Genomic DNA, 20,214 nt, shown 5'->3' with positions numbered 1-20,214 from the left:
TTTAGTCGCCTTCTACGACACGCAGGGAATACGTGGGAAGTATTCTTTCTCCCCTATCCCCAGGGATAATATATATATATATATATATATATATATATATATATATATATATATATATATATATATATATATATATATATATATATATATATATATATATATATATATATATATATATATATATATATTTCCCTGGGGATAGGGGAGAAAGAATACTTCCCACGTATTTCCTGCGTGTCGTAGAAGGCGACTAAAAGGGAAGGGAGCGGGGGGCTGGAAATCCTTCCCTCTCTTTTTTTTTTTTTTTTTTTTTTTTTTTTTAATTTTCCAAAAGAAGGAACAGAGAAGAGGGCCAGGTGAGGATATTTCCTCAAAGGCCCAGTCCTCTGTTCTTAACGCTACCTCGTTATCGCGGGAAATGGCGAATAGTATGAAAAAAAAAAAATATATATATATATATATATATATATATATGTGTGGAGTGAAAAAGACTTTGAGTGATCGGGACCTGAACATGCAGGAGGGTGAAAGGCGTGCTAGGAATAGAATGAATTGGAACGATATGGTATACCGAGGTCGACGTGCTGGCAGTGGATTCAACCAGGGCATGTGAAGCGTCTGGCGTAAACCATGGAAAGTTCTGTGGGGCCTGGATGTGGAAAGGGAGTTGTGGTTTCGGTGCATTAATAGATGACAGCTAGAGACTGAGTGTGAACGAACGTGGCCTTTGTTGTCTTTTCCAACGCTACCTCATGCACATGAGGGGGAGGGGGCTGTTATTTCATGAGTGGTGGGGTGGCGATGGGAATGAATAAAGGCAGACTATGAATTATGTACATTTGTATATATGTATATGTCTGTGTGTGTATATATATGTATACATTGAGATGTATAGGTATGTATATTTGTGTGTGTGGACATGTATGTATATACATTTGTATGTGGATGGGTTGGGCCATTTTTTCGTCTGTTTCCTTGCGCTGCCTCGCTAATGCGGAAGACAGCGACAAAGCAAAATAATAGTGATAATAAATGATATGTTTGTGGGTATTTATTTATGTTTGTGTGTATACGAGCATATGGGCCATTTCCCACATGAGCAAGGTGGTGGCAGGAGACACATGAAGATTGGCCCAGCTTTTTGTATACACATCCTCGAAGGCTCAGACTGGGATCTCTGAATGTGTGTGGATGTAACCAAGATGAGAAGAAAGGAGAGATAGGTAATATGTTTTAGAAAAGAAACCTGGATGTTCTGGCTCTTAGTGAAACTAAGCTCAAGGGTAAAAGGATAGAATGGTTTGGAAACATCTTGGGAGTAAAGTCAGGAGCTGCTGAGAGGACAAGAGATAAGGAAGGAGTAGGACTGCTCCTGATGAAGGAGTTGTGCAAGTATGTGATAGAGTATAAGGAAGTAAATTTTGGATTGATGCGGGTAAAACTGAAAGCCACTGGAGAGAAATGGGGGATTATTGGTGCTTATGCACCTGGTCATGATAAGACAGCTCTTGAGAGGCAATTTTTTTGGGAGCAGGTGATTGAGTGTGTCAGCAGTTTTGGTGAACGAGACTGTGTATTAGTGATGGGTGATCTCGGTGCAAAGATGAGAAATGTGGCTGTTGAGGATATAGTTGTGTACATAGGGTATTCAGTTTTGTGAATGGAAATGGTGAAGAGCTTGTGGATTTGTGTGTTGAAGAATGACTGGTAATTAGGAATACCTGGTTTAAAAAGAGATACACACAAATATACATATTTGAGTAGGAAAGATGGTGAAAGGGCACTATTAGATTACATTTGAATTGATAGGCATGTAAAAGAGAGACTTTTGGATGTTAGTGTGCTGAGAGGGGCAGCTGGTGGGATGCCTGATCACTATCTTATGGAGGCAAAGTTGAAGATTTGTAGTTTTCAGAAAAGAAGAATGAATGTTGGATAGAAAAGAGTGGTGAGTAAGTGAGCTTGGAAAGGATACTTGTGTCAGGAAATACATGGAGAGATTGAGTGGAGAATGGCAAAAGGTAAGAGCAAATGATGTTAGGGGAGTGGCTGAGGAATGGGATGTATTTAGAAAAGCAGTGATAGCATGTGGAAGAGATGCATGGGGAATAAGAAAGGTGGAATGTGGGCAGGTTAGAAAGGGTAGTGAGTGGTGGGATGAAGAAGTAAAGTTGTTAGTGAAAGAGAAAAGAGAGGCATTTGGACAATACTTCCAAGAGAGAAGTGCAAATGACTAGGAGATGTATAAGAGAAAGTTGTAGAAGGTCAAGAGGTAGGTGTAAGGATTGAAAAAGAGGGCAAAGGAGAGTTGGGGTGAAATATTATTATCAAACTTTAGGGAGAAAAAAAGATTGTGTTTTGGAAGGAGGTAAATCATATGTGTAAGACAAGAGAACAGTGGGAACATCAGTGAAGTGGGCAAGGGGGGAGTGATAACAGGTAAAATGAAATTAGGAGATTGAGTGAGTATTTTGAAGGTTTGTTGAATGTGTTTGATGATAGAGTGGTAGATGTCGAGTGTTTTGGTTGGGGTGGTGTGCGAAGTGAGAGAGTCACGGAGAGTGGTTTGGTGAAGAGAGGTGGTGATGATTGGATGGTATTGCAGTTGAATTTATTAACAAAGTTGGTGACTGTTGATTGATAGAGTGCCTGAGGATTGGCATAATGCATGTATAATGACATTGTACAAAGGCAAAAGGGATAATGGTGTATTCAGACAACAGAGGCATAAGTTTGTTAAGTATTCCTGGAAAATTGTATGATAAGGCATTGATTGAGAGGGTGAAGGCATACACAGATTTTTTTTATGTTTAAGGCTCCAGTCATGGAAAAATATCCACATCAAGGCTGGGCCTTAATTGAAATAAATAGAATTATGGAATGGAAAAAGAAAAGTATTTACATATTTTTGAGAAAGTGAAAGACCTGTCTTTTGAAATGTGCTAGGTCATAGTTATTGGGAAAGACATGAGAAAGTAGAGTGTTCCAAAGCTTTGACAAGTAGGGAAAGAAGGTATCAAAATGTCCGCCCTTGAGGTGCCGATAGTCACACAATAGTCATAACGCAAGAGCTTGCCGAGTATTGTGTGGTCAAGCTGGTGGTGTTACTACTGGGGCACTTAGCCTTAAACTTTTGCCAGCATGGTACAGACCTGCCAACCCAAGAGGTATATGGATAGTGGTTGTTGAGTATCTGCAAACCATTTCTAGTCATGAATCTGTTCATTGTAGAGATTTTGAAAGTTATTCATACAAATGATTGATATATGCATGACATAAGAGGAAGATTAGGGAGGAAAAGCAGTCTCTTCTTGAACCTTGTTTTCAGATATGGAAGTTTTTAAGAATAGAGAAAAGTATTTGTTAATTTTGAATATGTGTGATATGACTGCATTATTATTATGCACAAGATACCATGGTTTACATCAGCATGTGGTATATTGTCTACTGTATTATTGTAACTATTCATCCCTTATTTTCAATCATGTACACATAGTATATACCATACTATTTACTTGAACATCCCTGTATATCTGCCACACTCTGTACATATTCCTTACCCATGTGCTTATCTTATGTGTGGAAATATCCAGCCCACTTTAATCTTAAGTTTATATGATTTGTTAAGTAGTAACTATCATGATCATCCAGTTCTATAACATCTGATACTTTATTTTCAGCCAAATAGCTGCCTAAATCCAATAAACCATTTATTTATGCACCAAATATCATTTTAGAATGAAAAATGCCAGTCTAGTTTTGTGCATAGCTTGGACCTGTTGATATGCTTTATCGTTTTCCAGGGAGTATTGACTGTACGTTGCACCATGATCTCTGTACCAGATACAACATTCATCAGTACCCTACTGCAATACTGTACAACCAGAGTGTACCTCATGAGTACATAGGGTACCATACTGCAGCCCAAATTGTAGAATTCATTAAGGACACAATGAATCCAGCAGGTGAGAGATTTTTTATTTTTTATGATCTCTGTTTCCCACATTAGCAAAGTAGTGCCATTAACAGACAAAGAATAGCTGCATCCACACACATCCATTCTCTATCTGTCATGCATAATGCACCAAAATGACAGCTCCCTATCCACAACCAGGCTGCACAGACCATTTTATGAATTACCTCAGATTCTTCATATGCCCTGGTAAAGTACATTTACAGCATGTCGACCCCTGTATACCACATCATTCTAATTCAGTCTGTCCCATGCACACCTTTCACCTGCCTGCATGTTCAAGCCCCAATCACTCAGTCTTTTTCACTGCATCCTTCTGTCTCCAAAATGGTCTCCCCATTTTCTTTGTTCGATACACTTCTGACTTTTATATCCTATTTGTCAACCTTTCCTCACTCATTTTCTTCATACATCCAAACCATTTCAGCACACACAATTCAGCTCTTTCAACCAAACTCTGTTACCACACCTCTCTCTAACCCTTTGATTACTTAATCGATCAAACTACCTCATACCACATATTGTCTTCAAACTTTTCATTTCCATCATATCCACCCTCATCTGCACAACCTTATATAATGCCCATGCCTTGCATCCATTTTTCACTTTTCCAAAGAAAATAACAGAGAAGGCAGCCAAGTGAGGATTTTTTGTTCTAAGGCTCAGTCCTCTGTTCTTGACGCTACCCTATTAATACGGGAAATGATAAGTATGAAATACATCTATGGAAAAATAAGTATTTTATTTATTATACTTAATTACTGTTTCCTGCATCAACAGAGAAGTGCCAGGAAACAGATGAAGAATGGCTCATCCACTCATAGACACATATATACACATAAATGTCCATACAGGTGCACATACATATACATATCAGCATATACATACATATACATACACATACACAGACACGTACATATATACACATGTGCATATTCATACTTGCTTGCCTTCATCCATTTCCTTTGCTACCCTGCCACACAGGAAAGGAATAGAGTGAATTGGAACGATGTGGTACACCGGGGTCGATGTGCTGTCATTGGATTGAACCAGGGCATGTGAAGCGTCTGGAGTAAACCATGGAAAGTTTTGTGGAGGATAGATGTGGGAAGGGATCTGTGGTTATGGTGCATTACAAATCACACATGACAGCTAGAGACTGAGTGTGAATAAAAGTGGCCTTTGTTGTCTTTTTATAGCACTATCTCGTGCGGATGTGGGGGGAGGGGGTTGCCATTTCATGTGTTGCGGTGTGGCGGCAGGAATGGATGAAGGCAGCATGTATGAATATGTACATATATATATATATATATTTATTTTTTTTTATTTATTATACTTTGTCGCTGTCTCCCGCGTTTGCGAGGTAGCGGTGGAAATAAAAAGAGCATGGTTGAGAGAGCAGAAGAGGGTGTTTTGAAGTGGTTTGGGCACATGGAGAGGATGAGTGAGGAAAGATTGACCAAGAGGATATATGTGTCGGAGGTGGAGGGAACAAGGAGAAGAGGGAGACCAAATTGGAGGTGGAAAGATGGAGTGAAAAAGATTTTGTGTGATCGGGGCCTGAACATGCAGGAGGGTGAAAGGAGGGCAAGGAATAGAGTGAATTGGAGCGATGTGGTATACCGGGGTTGACGTGCTGTCAGTGGATTGAAGCAGGGCATGTGAAGCGTCTGGGGTAAACCATGGAAAGCTGTGTAGGTATGTATATTTGCGTGTGTGGACGTATGTATATACATGTGTATGGGGGGGGGTTGGGCCATTTCTTTCGTCTGTTTCCTTGCGCTACCTCGCAAACGCGGGAGACAGCGACAAAGTATAATAAATAAAAAAAATAAATATATATATATATATATATGTACATATTCATACATGCTGCCTTCATCCATTCCTGCCGCCACACCGCAACACATGAAATGGCAACCCCCTCCCCCCACATCCGCACGAGATAGTGCTATAAAAAGACAACAAAGGCCACTTTTATTCACACTCAGTCTCTAGCTGTCATGTGTGATTTGTAATGCACCATAACCACAGATCCCTTCCCACATCTATCCTCCACAAAACTTTCCATGGTTTACTCCAGACGCTTCACATGCCCTGGTTCAATCCAATGACAGCACATCGACCCCGGTGTACCACATCGTTCCAATTCACTCTATTCCTTTCACACCTTTCACCCCCTGCATGTTCAGGCCCCAATCACTCAAAATCTTTTTCACTCCGTATTTCCACCTCCAATGTGGTCTCCCACTTCTCCTCATTCCCTCCACCTTTAACACATATATCCTCTTTGTCAATCTCTCCTCACTCATTCTCTCCATGTGACCAAACCATTTCAATACACCCTCTTCTGCTCCCTCAACCACACTTTTTATTACCACATGTCTCTCTTAACCTTGCATTACTTACTCAATCAAACCACCTCACACCACATATTGTCCTCAAACTTCTCATTTCTAACACATCCACCCTCCTCTGCACAACCCTTTCTATAGCCCATGCCTCACAACCATATACCATTGTTGGAACCACTATTCCTTTCAAACATACCCATTTTTGCTTTCCGAGATAATGTTCTTGACTTCCACACATTCTTCAGTGCTCCCAGGACCTTTGCCCCCTCCCCCACCCTGCGACTCACTTCCGCTTCCATGGTTCCATCCACTGCCAAATTCACTCCCAGATATCTAAAACACTTCACTTCACCCAGTTTTTCTCCATTCAAACTTACATCCCAATTGACTCATCCTCAACCCAAGTGTACCTAATAACCTTGCTCTTATTCACATCTACTCTCGATTTTCTCCTTTCACACACTTTTCCAAACTCAGTCACCAACCTCTGCAGTTTCTCACACTAATCAGCCACCAGATCTGTATAATCGGCAAACAATAACTGACTCACTTCCTAGACCCTCTCATCCAACTAGGCCCTCTCATCCATAACAGTGTGCATACTTGCCCATCTCTCTAAAAATCTTGGATTTACCTCCCTAACCACCCCATCCATAAAGAAATCAAACAACCATGGGGACATCACACACCCCTGCCATAAACCAACAATCACTGGGGACTAATCACTCTCCTCTATTCCTAGTTGTACACATGCCTTACATCCTTAGTAAAAACTTTTCACTGTTTCTAACAACTTACCTACCACACCATATACTCTTATAACCTTCCACAAAGCATCTGTATGAACCCTATCTGTATGAACCCCATCTGTTTTTCTAAGCAAGTCAGTTGTTGTTCGTTGATGATACAGGTCTCGTGGCTGATTCGGGTGAGAAACTGTATAGGTTGGTGACCGAGTTTTGAAAAGTGTGTGAAAGGAGAAAGTTGAGAGTAACTGTGAATAAGAGCAAGGTTATTAGGTTCAGTAGGGTTGAGGGACAAGTAAATTGGGATGTAAGTTCTTATGGAGAAGAAATGGAGGAAGTGAAGTGTTTAGATATCCAGTAGTGGATTTAGCAACCAATGGAACAATGAAAGTAGAAGAGAGTCACAGGGTGGGGAAGGGGCGAAGGTTCTGTGAGCGATAAAGAACGTGTGGAAGTGTGGAAGGAGTGATGTTTGTTTCTTAGAGCAAAAACGGGTATGTTCGAAGGAACAGTAGTTCCAACAATGTTATATGGTTGCAAAGCATGGGATGTAGATAGGGTTGTACATAGGGGGTGGATGTGACGGAAATGAAATGTTTGAGGACAAATGTGGTGTGGGGTGTTTAGATTGAGTAAGTAATGGAGGGGTAAGAGAGATGTAAGGAAATAAAAAGAGTGTGGTTGAGAGAGCAAGAGGGTGTACTGAAATGGTTTGGACATATACAGAGAATGAGTGACAAAAGATTGACACAGAGAATATATATGTGTCAGAAGTGAAGGGAACAAGGAGAAATGGGAGACCAAATTGGAGGTGGAAAGATGGAGTGAAAAAGATTTTGAGTGATCGGTGCCTGAACATACAGGAGGGTGAAAGCAATGCAAGGAATAGAATGAATTGTAAAATGTGGTATACTGGAGTCAACATGCCATCAATGGACTGAACCAGGGTATGTGAAGTGTCTAGGGTAAACCATGGAAGGAGGTGTGGGGCCTGGATGTGGATAGGGAGCTGTGGTTTCCGTGCATTACACATGACAGCTAGAGAATAAGCATGAACGAATGTGGCCTTTTTGTCTTTTTTCCTGGCACTACCTTACTCAAGAGAGATGCTCTGTGGAAGGTATTAAGAATATATGGTGTGGGAGGAAAGTTGTTAGAAGCAGTGAAAAGTTTTTATCGAGGATGTAAGGCATGTGTACGTGTAGGAAGAGAGGAAAGTGATTGGTTCTCAGTGAATGTAGGTTTGCGGCAGGGGTGTGTGATGTCTCCATGGTTGTTTAATTTGTTTATGGATGGGGTTGTTAAGGAGGTAAATGCAAGAGTTTTGGAAAGAGGGGCAAGTATGAAGTCTGTTGGGGATGAGAGAGCTTGGGAAGTGGATCAGTTGTTGTTCGCTGATGATACAGCGCTGGTGGCTGATTCATGTGAGAAACTGCAGAAGCTGGTGACTGAGTTTGGTAAAGTGTGTGGAAGAAGAAAGTTAAGAGTAAATGTGAATAAGAGCAAGGTTATTAGGTACAGTAGGGTTGAGGGTCAAGTCAATTGGGAGGTGAGTTTGAATGGAGAAAAACTGGAGGAAGTGAAGTGTTTTAGATATCTGGGAGTGGATCTGGCAGCGGATGGAACCATGGAAGCGGAAGTGGATCATAGGGTGGGGGAGGGGGCGAAAATTCTGGGGGCCTTGAAGAATGTGTGGAAGTCGAGAACATTATCTCGGAAAGCAAAAATGGGTATGTTTGAAGGAATAGTGGTTCCAACAATGTTGTATGGTTGCGAGGCGTGGGCTATGGATAGAGTTGTGCGCAGGAGGATGGATGTGCTGGAAATGAGATGTTTGAGGACAATGTGTGGTGTGAGGTGGTTTGATCGAGTGAGTAACGTAAGGGTAAGAGAGATGTGTGGAAATAAAAAGAGCATGGTAGAGAGAGCAGAAGAGGGTGTTTTGAAGTGGTTTGGGCACATGGAGAGAATGAGTGAGGAAAGATTGACCAAGAGGATATATGTGTCGGAGGTGGAGGGAACGAGGAGAAGAGGGAGATCAAATTGGAGGTGGAAAGATGGAGTGAAAAAGATTTTGTGTGATCGGGGCCTGAACATGCAGGAGGGTGAAAGGAGGGCAAGGAATAGAGTGAATTGGAGCGATGTGGTATACCGGGGTTGACGTGCTGTCAGTGGATTGAATCAAGGCATGTGAAGCGTCTGGGGTAAAACATGGAAAGTTGTGTAGGTATGTATATTTGCGTGTGTGGACGTATGTATATACATGTGTATGGGGGGGTTGGGCCTTTTCTTTTGTCTGTTTCCTTGTGCTACCTTGCAAACGCGGGAGACAGCGACAAAGTATAATAAAATAAATAAAAAAATAATATTTTATTTATTTATATATTTTGCTTGGCACTGTCTCCCGCGTTAGTGAGGTAGCGCAAGGAAACAGATGAAAGAATGGACCAACCCACCCACATACACATGTATATACATACACGTCCACACCCGCAAATATACAAACCTATACATCTCAATGTATACATAAATATATCCACACAGACATATACATTCCTATGAGTCCATGGGGAAAATGAAACACGAAAAGTTCCCAAGTGCACTTTCGTGTACTAATCATTGACTGTTATCAACTGACTGTTATAATGCTCTTTTGTGTCTCCCCTGATGATGTGATTATTACACGAAAGTGCACTTGGGAACTTTTCGTGTTTCATTTTCCCTGTGGACTCATAGGAATATCTTGATCACGCGCAAAACTGTGATCCTTTCCAACATGGATTCAGACATATACATATATACCCATGTACATAATTCATACTGTCTGCCTTTATTCATTCCCATTGCCACCCCGCCACACATGGAATAACAACACCCTCCCCCCTCATGTGTGCGGGGTAGTGCTAGGAAAAGACAACAAAGGCCCCATTCATTCACATTCAGTCTCTAGCTGTCATGTAATAATGCACTGAAACCACAGCTCCCTTTCTACATCCAGGCCCCACAGAACTTTCCATGGTTTACCCCAGACGCTTCATATGCCCTGGTTCAATCCATTGCCAGCACGTCAACCCCGGTATACCACATCGTTCCAATTCACTCTATTCCTTGCACGCCTTTCACCCTCCTGCATGTTCAGGCCCTGATCACTCAAAATCTTTTTCACTCCATCTTTCCACCTCCAATTTGGTCTCCCGCTTCTCCTCGTTCCCTCCACCTCTGACACATATATCCTCTTGGTCAATCTTTCCTCACTCATTCTCTCCATGTGATCAAACCATTTCAAAACACCCTTTTCTGCTCTCTCAAGCACACTCTTTTTATTACCGCACATCTCTCTTACCCTATTATTACTTACTCGATCAAACCACCTCACACCACATATTGTCCTCGAACATCTCATTTCCAGCACATTCACCCTTCTGTGCACAACTCTATCCATAGCCCATGCCTCACAACCATACAACATTCTTGGAACCACTATTCCTTCAAACATAGCCATTTTTGCTTTCCGAGATAATGTTTTCGACTTCCACTCATTTTTCAAGGCTCCCAGAATTTTCGCCCCCTTCCCCACCCTTTGATTTACTTCCGCTTCCATGGTTCCATCCGCTGCCAAATCCACTCCCAGATATCTAAAATACTTCACTTCCTCCAGTTTTTCTCCATTCAAACTTACCTCCCAATTGACTTGACCCTCAACCCTACTGTACCTAATAATCTTACTCTTATTCACATTCACTCTCAACTTTCTTTTTTCACACACTTTACCAAACTCAGTCACCAGCTTCTGCAGTTTCTCACATGAATCAGCCATCAGCGAACAACAACTGACTCACTTCCCAAGCTCTCTCATCCACAACAGACTGCATACTTGCCCCTCTTTCCAAAACTGTTGCATTCACCTCCCTAACAACCCCATCCATAAACAAATTAAACAACCATGGAGACATCACACACCCCTGCCACAAACCTACATTCACTGAGAACCAATCACTTTCCTCTCTTCCTACACGAACACATGCCTTACATCCTCAATAAAAACTTTTCACTGCTTCTAACAACTTGCCTCCCACACCATATATCCTTAATACCTTCCACAGAGCATCTCTATCAACTCTATCATATGCCTTCTCCAGATCCATAAATGCTACATACAAATCCATTTGCTTTTCTAAGTATTTCTCACATACATTCTTCAAAGCAAACACCTGATCCACACATCCTCTACACTTCTGAAACCACACTGCTCTTCCCCAATCTGATGCTCTGTACATGCCTTCACCCTCTCAATCAATACCCTCCCATATGATTTACCAGGAATACTCAACAAACTTATACCTCTGTAATTTGAGCACTCACTCTAATCCCCTTTGCTTTTGTACAATAGCACTATGCAAGCATTCTGCCAATCCTCAGGCACCTCACCATGAATCATCTTTCTTTCAAACTATTTGCCATTTCCCGCATTAGCGAGGTAGCGTTAAGAACAGAGGACTGGGCCTTTGAGGGAATACCCTCACCTGGCCCAATTCTCTGTTCCTTCTTTTGGAAAATTAAAAAAAAAACCGAGAGGGGAGGATTTCCAGCCCCCCGCTCCCTCCCCTTTTAGTCGCCTTCTACGACACGCAGGGAATACGTGGGAAGTACTCTTAATCCCCTATCCCCAGGGAATGAATCATACATACATACATACATACATTAAATAACCTTACCAACCAGTCAACAATACAGTCACCCCCTTTTTTAATAAGTTCCACTGCAATACCATCCAAAACCGCTGCCTTGCTGGCTTTCATCTTCCGGAAAGCCTTCACTACCTCTTCTCTGTTTACCAAATCATTTTCCCTAACCCTTTCACTTTGCACACCACCTCGACCAAAACACCCTATATCTGCCACTCTATCATCAAACACATTCAACAAACCTTCAAAATACTCACTCCATCTCCTTCCCACATCACCACTTCTTGTTATCACCTCCCCATTAGCCCCCTTCACTGTAGTTCCCATTTGTTCCCTTGTCTTACACACTTTATTTACCTCCTTCCAAAACATCTTTTTATTCTCCCTAAAATTTAATGATACTGTCTCATCCCAACTCTCATTTGCCCTCTTTTTCACCTCTTGCACCTGTCTCTTGACCTCCTGCCTCTTTCTTTTATACATCTCCCACTCATTTGCATTATTTCCCTGCAAAAATCGTCCAAATGTCTCTCTCTTCTCTTTCACTAACAATCTTACTTCTTCATCCCACCACTCACTACCCTTTCTAATCTGCCCACCTCCCACGCTTCTCTTGCCACAAGCATCTTTTGCGCAAGCCGTCACTGCTTCCCTAAATACATCCCATTCCTCCCCCACTCCCCTTATGTCCTTTGTTCTCACCTTTTTCCATTCTGTACTCAGTCTCTCCTGGTACTTCCTCACACAAGTCTCCTTCCCAAGCTCACTTACTCACACCACTCTCTTCACCCCAACATTCTCTCGTCCTCTCTGAAAACCTCTACAAATCTTCACCTTCACCTCCACAAGATAATCATCAGACATCCCTCCAGTTGCACCTCTCAGCACATTAACATCCAAAAGTCTCTCTTTCGCGCGCCTATCAATTAACACGTAATCCAATAACACTCTCTGGCCATCTCTCCTACTTCGTACGTATACTTATGTATATCTCTCTTTTTAAACCAGGTATTCTCAATCACCAGTCCTTTTTCAGCACATAAATCTACAAGCTCTTCACCATTTCCATTGACAACACTGAACACCCCATGTACACCAATTATTCCCTCAACTGCCACATTTTGCATTCAAATCACCCAACACTATAACCTGGTCTCGTGCATCAAAACCACTAACACACTCATTCAACTGCTCCCAAAACACTTGCCTCTCATGATCTTTCTTCTCATGCCCAGGTGCATGTGCACCAATAATCACCCATCTCTCTCCATCAACTTTCAGTTTTACCCATATCAATCTAGAGTTTACTTTCTTACACTCTATCACATACTCCCACCACTCCTGTTTCAGGAATAGTGCTACTCCTTCCCTTGCTCTTGTCCTCTCACTAACCTGTGACTTTACTCCCAAGACATTCCCAAGCCACTCTTCCCCTTTACCCTTGAGCTTCGTTTCACTCAGAGCCAAAAGATCCAGGTTCCTTTCCTCAAACATACTACCTATCTCTCCTTTTTTCTCATCTTGGTTACATCCACACACATTTAGACACCCCAATCTGAGCCCTCGAGGAGGATGAGCACTCCCCGCATGATTCCTTCTTCTGTTTCCCCTTTTAGAAAGTTAAAATACAAGGAGGGGAGGCTTCCTAGCCCCTCGCTCCCGTCCCCTTTAGTCGCCTTCTACAACATATGAGGAATGCGTGGGAAGTATTATTTCTCCCATATATATATATATATATATATATATATATATATATATATATATATATATATATATATATATTTTTTCTTATACTAATCGCCATTTCCCGCATTAGCGAGGTAGCGTTAAGAACAGAGGATGAGGACTGGGCCTTTGAAGAAATATCCTCACCTGGCCCCCTTCTCTGTTTCTTCTTTTGGAAAAAAAAAAAAGGAGAGGGGAGGATTTCCAGCCTCCCGCTCCCTTCCCTTTTAGTCGCCTTCCACGACACGCAGGGAATACGTGGGAAGTATTCTTTCTCCCCTATCCCCAGGGATAAATTTTTTTTTTTTTTTTTGCTTTGTCGCTGTCTCCCGCGTTTACGAGGTAGCGCAAGGAAACAGACGAAAGAAATGGCCCAACCCACCCCCATACACATGTATATACATACGTCCACACACGCAAATATACATACCTACACAGCTTTCCATGGTATCCAGACGCTTCACATGCCCTGATTCAATCCACTGACAGCACGTCAACCCGGTATACCACATCGATCCAATTCACTCTATTCCTTGCCCTCCTTTCACCCTCCTGCATGTTCAGGCCCCGATCACACAAAATCTTTTTCACTCCATCTTTCCACCTCCAATTTGGTCTCCCACTTCTCCTCGTTCCCTCCACCTCCGAGACATATATCCTCTTGGTCAATCTTTCCTCACTCAGTCTCTCCATGTGCCCAAACCATTTCAAAACACCCTCTTCTGCTCTCTCAACCACGCTCTTTTTATTTCCACACATCTCTCTTACCCTTACGTTACTTACTCGATCAAACCACCTCACACCACACATTGTCCTCAAACATCTCATTTCCAGCACATCCATCCTCCTGCGCACAACTCTATCCCACATCAGCGAGGTAGCGCAAGGAAACAGACAAAAGAATGGCCCAACCCACCCACATACACATGTATATACATACACGTCCACACATGCAAATATACATACCTATACATCTCAACGTATACGTATATATACACACACAAACATGTACATATATACACATGGACATGATTCATACTGTCTGCCTTTATTCATTCCCATTGCCACCCCACCACACATGAAATAACAACCCCCTCCCCCCTCGTGTGCGAGGTAGTGCTAGGAAAAGACAACCGAGGCCACATTCGTTCACACTCAGTTTCTGGCTGTCATGTAATAATGCACCGAAAGCACAGCTCCCTTTGCATATCCAGGCCCCAAAGAACTTTCCATGTTTTACCCCAGACGCTTCACATCCCCTGGTTCAATCCACTGACAGCATGTTGACCCCGTTATACCACATCGTTCCAATTCACTCTATTCCTTGCACGCCTTTCACCCTCCTGCATGTTTAAGCCCCAATCACTCAAAATCTTTTTCAATCCATCTTTCCACCTCCAATTTGGTCTCCCACTTCTCGTTCCCTCCACTTCTGACACATATATCCTCTTGGTCAGTCTTTCCTCACTCATTCTCTCCATGTGACAAAACCATTTCAAAACACCCTCTTGTGCACTCTCAACCACACTCTTTTTATTACCACACATCTCTCTTACCCTATTAATACTTATGTGATCAAACCACCTCACACCACATATTGTCCTCAAACATCTCATTTCTAGCACATCCACCCTCCTCCGCACAACTTTATCTATAGCCCACACCTTGCAACCATATACTATTATTGGAACCACTATTCCACCACTATTCCCTCAAACATTCCCATTTTTGCTTTCCGAGATAACATCCTCGACTTCCACACATTCTTAAATGCTCCCAGAATTTTCGCCCCCTCCCCCACCCTATGATACACTTCCGATTCCATGGTTCCATCCGCTGCCAAATCCACTCCCAGATATCTACAACACTTCACTTCCTCCAGTTTTTCTCCATTCAAACTTACCTCCCAATTGACTTGTCCCCCAACCCTACTGTACCTAGTAACCTTGCTCTTATTCACATTTACTCTCAGCTTTCTTCTTTCACACACTTTACCAAACTCAGTCACCAGCTTTTGCAGTTTATCACACGAATCAGCCACCAGCACTGTATCATCAGCGTACAACAACTAACTCACTTCCCAAGGTCTCTCATCCACAACAGACTGCATACTTGCCCCTCTTTCTAAAACTCTTGCATTTACCTCCCTATCAACCCCATCCATAAACAAATTAAACAATCATGGAGACATCACACACCCCTGCTGCAAACCTACATTCACTGAGAACCAATCACTTTCCTGTCTTTCCTACACGTACACATGCCTAACATCCTTGATAAAAACTTTTCACTGCTTCTAACAACATGCCTCCCACACCATGTATTCTTAAACCTTCCACATTGCATCTCTATCAACTCTATCATATGCCTTCTCCAGATCCATAAATGCTACATACAAGTCCATTTGCTTTCCTAAGTATTTCTCACATACATTCTTAACCTCGCCAGGTGGTAGAGTGTCCCGCAGTGTATCGAGACAGACTTCCCCAGAACTTTTTTAAAGGGGAAGTAAATGTTTATAGTTGTGTTACTGGAGTGTTAGTTTTCATACATGGTGCTTTGACAAGAAAATAGTGAAATTGGAAAAAATGTAGCTTAGACATTGAAGCTTATTGATACAGTGGTTAAATTGATGAGAACTACTATTGACGTTTGTGTAAATAGATTATACATTTCCTTTTTCCATAGCCAGAGGTTGAACCATTATGTGACAGTCATTTTTTCATTTCATTTCAAGCTAGAAGTTTCAGTTTTCTAAATTGTTTCTTACATTTTTCATATGTATATATATGTATGTGTGTGTGTGTGTATATGTGCGTATGTATGTGTATGTGTGTGTATGTGTATATATATTTATGTATATTATCCCTGGGGATAGGGGTGAAAGAATACTTCCCATGCATTCCTCGCGTGTCGTAGAAAGCGACTAGAGGGGACGGGAGCGGGGGGCCAGAAATCCTCCCCTCCTTGTATTTTTTTAACTTTCTAAAATGGGAAACAGAAGAAGGAGTCACGCGGGGAGTGCTCATCCTCCTCGAAGGCTCAGATTGGGGTGCCTAAATGTGTGTGGATGTAACCAAGATGTGAAAAAAGGAGAGATAGGTAGTATGTTTGAGGAAAGGAACCTGGATGTTTTGGCTCTGAGTGAAACGAAGCTCAAGGGTAAAGGGGAAGAGTGGTTTGGGAATGTCTTGGGAGTAAAGTCAGGGGTTAGTGAGAGGACAAGAGCAAGGGAAGGAGTAGCAGTACTCCTGAAACAGGAGTTGTGGGAGTATGTGATAGAATGTAAGAGAGTAAATTCTCGATTAATATGGGTAAAACTGAAAGTTGATGGAGAGAGATGGGTGATTATTGGTGCATATGCACCTGGGCATGAGAAGAAAGATCATGAGAGGCAAGTGTTTTGGGAGCAGCTGAATGAGTGTGTTAGTGGTTTTGATGCAAGAGACCGGGTTATAGTGATGGGTGATTTGAATGCAAAGGTGAGTAATGTGGCAGTTGAGGGAAAAATTGGTATACATGGGGTGTTCAGTGTTGTAAATGGAAATGGTGAAGAGCTTGTAGATTTATGTGCTGAAAAAGGACTGATGATTGGGAATACCTGGTTTAAAAAGCGAGATATACATAAGTATACTTATGTAAGTAGGAGAGATGGCCAGAGAGCGTTATTGGATTATGTGTTAATTGACAGGCGGGCGAAAGAGAGACTTTTGGATGTTAATGTGCTGAGAGGTGCAACTGGAGGGATGTCTGATCATTATCTTGTGGAGGCTAAGGTGAAGATTTGTATGGGTTTTCAGAAAAGAAGAGTGAATGTTGGGGTGAAGAGGGTGGTGAGAGTAAGTGAGCTTGGGAAGGAGACCTGTGTGAGGAAGTACCAGGAGAGACTGAGTACAGAATGGAAAAAGGTGAGAACAATGGAAGTAAGGGGAGTGGGTGAGGAATGGGATGTATTTAGGGAATCAGTGATGGATTGCGCAAAAGATGCTTGTGGCATGAGAAGAGTGGGAGGTGGGTTGATTAGAAAGAGTAGTGAGTGGTGGGATGAAGAAGTAAGAGTATTAGTGAAAGAGAAGAGAGAGGCATTTGGATGATTTTTGCAGGGAAGAAATGCAATTGAGTGGGAGATGTATAAAAGAAAGTGACAGGAGGTCAAGAGAAAGGTGCAAGAGGTGAAAAAAAGGGCAAATGAGAGTTGGGGTGAGAGAGTATCATTAAATTTTAGGGAGAATAAAAAGATGTTCTGGAAGGAGGTAAATAAAGTGCATAAGACAAGGGAGCAAATGGGAACTTCAGTGAAGGGCACAAATGGGGAGGTGATAACAAGTAGTGGTGATGTGAGAAGGAGATGGAGTGAGTATTTTGAAGGTTTGTCGAATGTGTTTGATGATAGAGTGGCAGATATAGGGTGTTTTGGTCGAGGTGGTGTGCAAAGTGAGAGGGTTAGGGAAAATGATTTGGTAAACAGAGAAGAGGTAGTAAAAGCTTTGCGGAAGATGAAAGCCGGCAAGGCAGCAGGTTTGGATGGTATTGCAGTGAAATTTATTAAAAAAGGGGGTGACTGTATTGTTGACTGGTTGGTAAGGTTATTTAATGTATGTATGACTCATGGTGAGGTGCCTGAGGATTGGCGGAATGCGTGCATAGTGCCATTGTACAAAGGCAAAGGGGGTAAGAGTGAGTGCTCAAATTACAGAGGTATAAGTTTGTTGAGTATTCCTGGTAAATTATATGGGAGGGTATTGATTGAGAGGGTGAAGGCATGTACAGAGCATCAGATTGGGGAAGAGCAGTGTGGTTTCAGAAGTGGTAGAGGATGTGTGGATCAGGTGTTTGCTTTGAAGAATGTATGTGAGAAATACTTAGAAAAGCAAATGGATTTGTATGTAGCATTTATGGATCTGGAGAAGGCATATGATAGAGTTGATAGAGATGCTCTGTGGAAGGTATTAAGAATATATGGTGTGGGAGGCAAGTTGTTAGAAGCAGTGAAAAGTTTTTATCGAGGATGTAAGGCATGTGTACGTGTAGGAAGAGAGGAAAGTGATTGGTTCTCAGTGAATGTAGGTTTGCGGCAGGCATGTGTGATGTCTCCATGGTTGTTTAATTTGTTTATGGATGGGGTTGTTAGGGAGGTGAATGCAAGAGTTTTGGAAAGAGGGGCAAGTATGAAGTCTGTTGGGGATGAGAGAGCTTGGGAAGTGAGTCAGTTGTTGTTCGCTGATGATACAGCGCTGGTGGCTGATTCATGTGAGAAACTGCAGAAGCTGGTGACTGAGTTTGGTAAAGTGTGTGAAAGAAGAAAGTTAAGAATAAATGTGAATAAGAGCAAGGTTATTAGGTACAGTAGGGTTGAGGGTCAAGTCAATTGGGAGGTGAGTTTGAATGGAGAAAAACTGGAGGAAGTGAAGTGTTTTAGATATCTGGGAGTGGATCTGGCAGCGGATGGAACCATGGAAGCGGAAGTGGATCATAGGGTGGGGGAGGGGGCGAAAATTCTGGGAGCCTTGAAGAATGTGTGGAAGTCGAGAACATTATCTCGGAAAGCAAAAATGGGTATGTTTGAAGGAATAGTGGTTCCAACAATGTTGTATGGTTGCGAGACGTGGGCTATGGATAGAGTGGTGCGCAGGAGGATGGATGTGTTGGAAATGAGATGTTTGAGGACAATGTGTGGTGTGAGGTGGTTTGATCGAGTAAGTAACGTAAGGGTAAGAGAGATGTGTGGAAATAAAAAGAGCGTGGTTGAGAGAGCAGAAGAGGGTGTTTTGAAATGGTTTGGCCACATGGAGAGAATGAGTGAGGAAAGATTGACCAAGAGGATATATGTGTCGGAGGTGGAGGGAACGAGGAGAAGAGGGAGACCAAATTGGAGGTGGAAAGATGGAGTGAAAAAGATTTTGTGGGATCGGGGCCTGAACATGCAGGAGGGTGAAAGGAGGGCAAGGAATAGAGTGAATTGGAGCGATGTGGTATACCGGGGTTGACGTCCTGTCAGTGGATTGAATCAAGGCATGTGAAGCGTCTGGGGTAAACCATGTAAAGCTGTGTAGGTATGTATATTTGCGTGTGTGGACGTATGTATATACATGTGTATGGGGGTGGGTTGGGCCATTTCTTTCGTCTGTTTCCTTGCGCTACCTCGCAAATGCGGGAGACAGCGACAAAGCAAAAAAAAAAAAAAAATTCTTAAAAGCAAACACCTGATCCACACATCCTCTACCAAGTCATTTGGGAGGTGAGTTTGAATGGAGAAAAACTGGAGGAAGTGAAGTGTTTTAGATATCTAGGAGTGGATTGGCAGCAGATGGAACCATGGAAGCGGAAGTGAATCATAGGGTGGGGGAGGGGGCAAAAGTTCTGGGAGCATTGAGGAATGTGTGGAAGTCGAGAACATTATCTTGGAAAGCAAAAATGGGTATGTTTGAAGGAATAGTGGTTCCAACAATGATATATGGTTGCAAGGCATGGTGTATGGATAGAGTTGTGCAGAGGAGGGTGGATGCGCTGGAGATGAGATGTTCGAGGACAGTATGTGGCGTGATTTGGTTTGATCAAGTAAGTAATGTAAGGGTAAGAGAGATGTGTGGTGGTAAAAAGAGTGTTGGTGAGAGAGCAGAAGAGGGTGTTCTGAAATGGTTTGGTCACATGTAGAGAATGAGTGAGGAAAGATTGACCAAGAGGATATATGTGTCAGAAGTGGAGGGCACAAGAAGTGGGACACCAAATTG

The 20,214-nt window shown here is 42.3% G+C and overlaps 1 protein-coding gene across 1 annotated transcript in view; it reads left to right on the top strand.

Moving 5' to 3' along the window:
• The window catches only part of LOC139760195 (dnaJ homolog subfamily C member 10-like), a 590,762-nt gene that overhangs the window by 426,136 nt on the left and 144,412 nt on the right, over positions 1-20,214 (top strand). Inside the window, exon 11 of the mRNA XM_071683129.1 lies at positions 3,804-3,965. Coding sequence (XP_071539230.1) covers positions 3,804-3,965 — 162 coding nt within the window. The remainder of the gene's footprint in view (positions 1-3,803; positions 3,966-20,214) is intronic.

The sequence above is a fragment of the Panulirus ornatus genome, chromosome 35 (assembly GCF_036320965.1).
Source record: "Panulirus ornatus isolate Po-2019 chromosome 35, ASM3632096v1, whole genome shotgun sequence".
Lineage (NCBI taxonomy): Eukaryota > Metazoa > Arthropoda > Malacostraca > Decapoda > Palinuridae > Panulirus > Panulirus ornatus.
The sequence above is the reverse complement of the archived record's forward strand: the minus strand, read 5'-3'. Positions and strand labels throughout refer to the sequence as shown.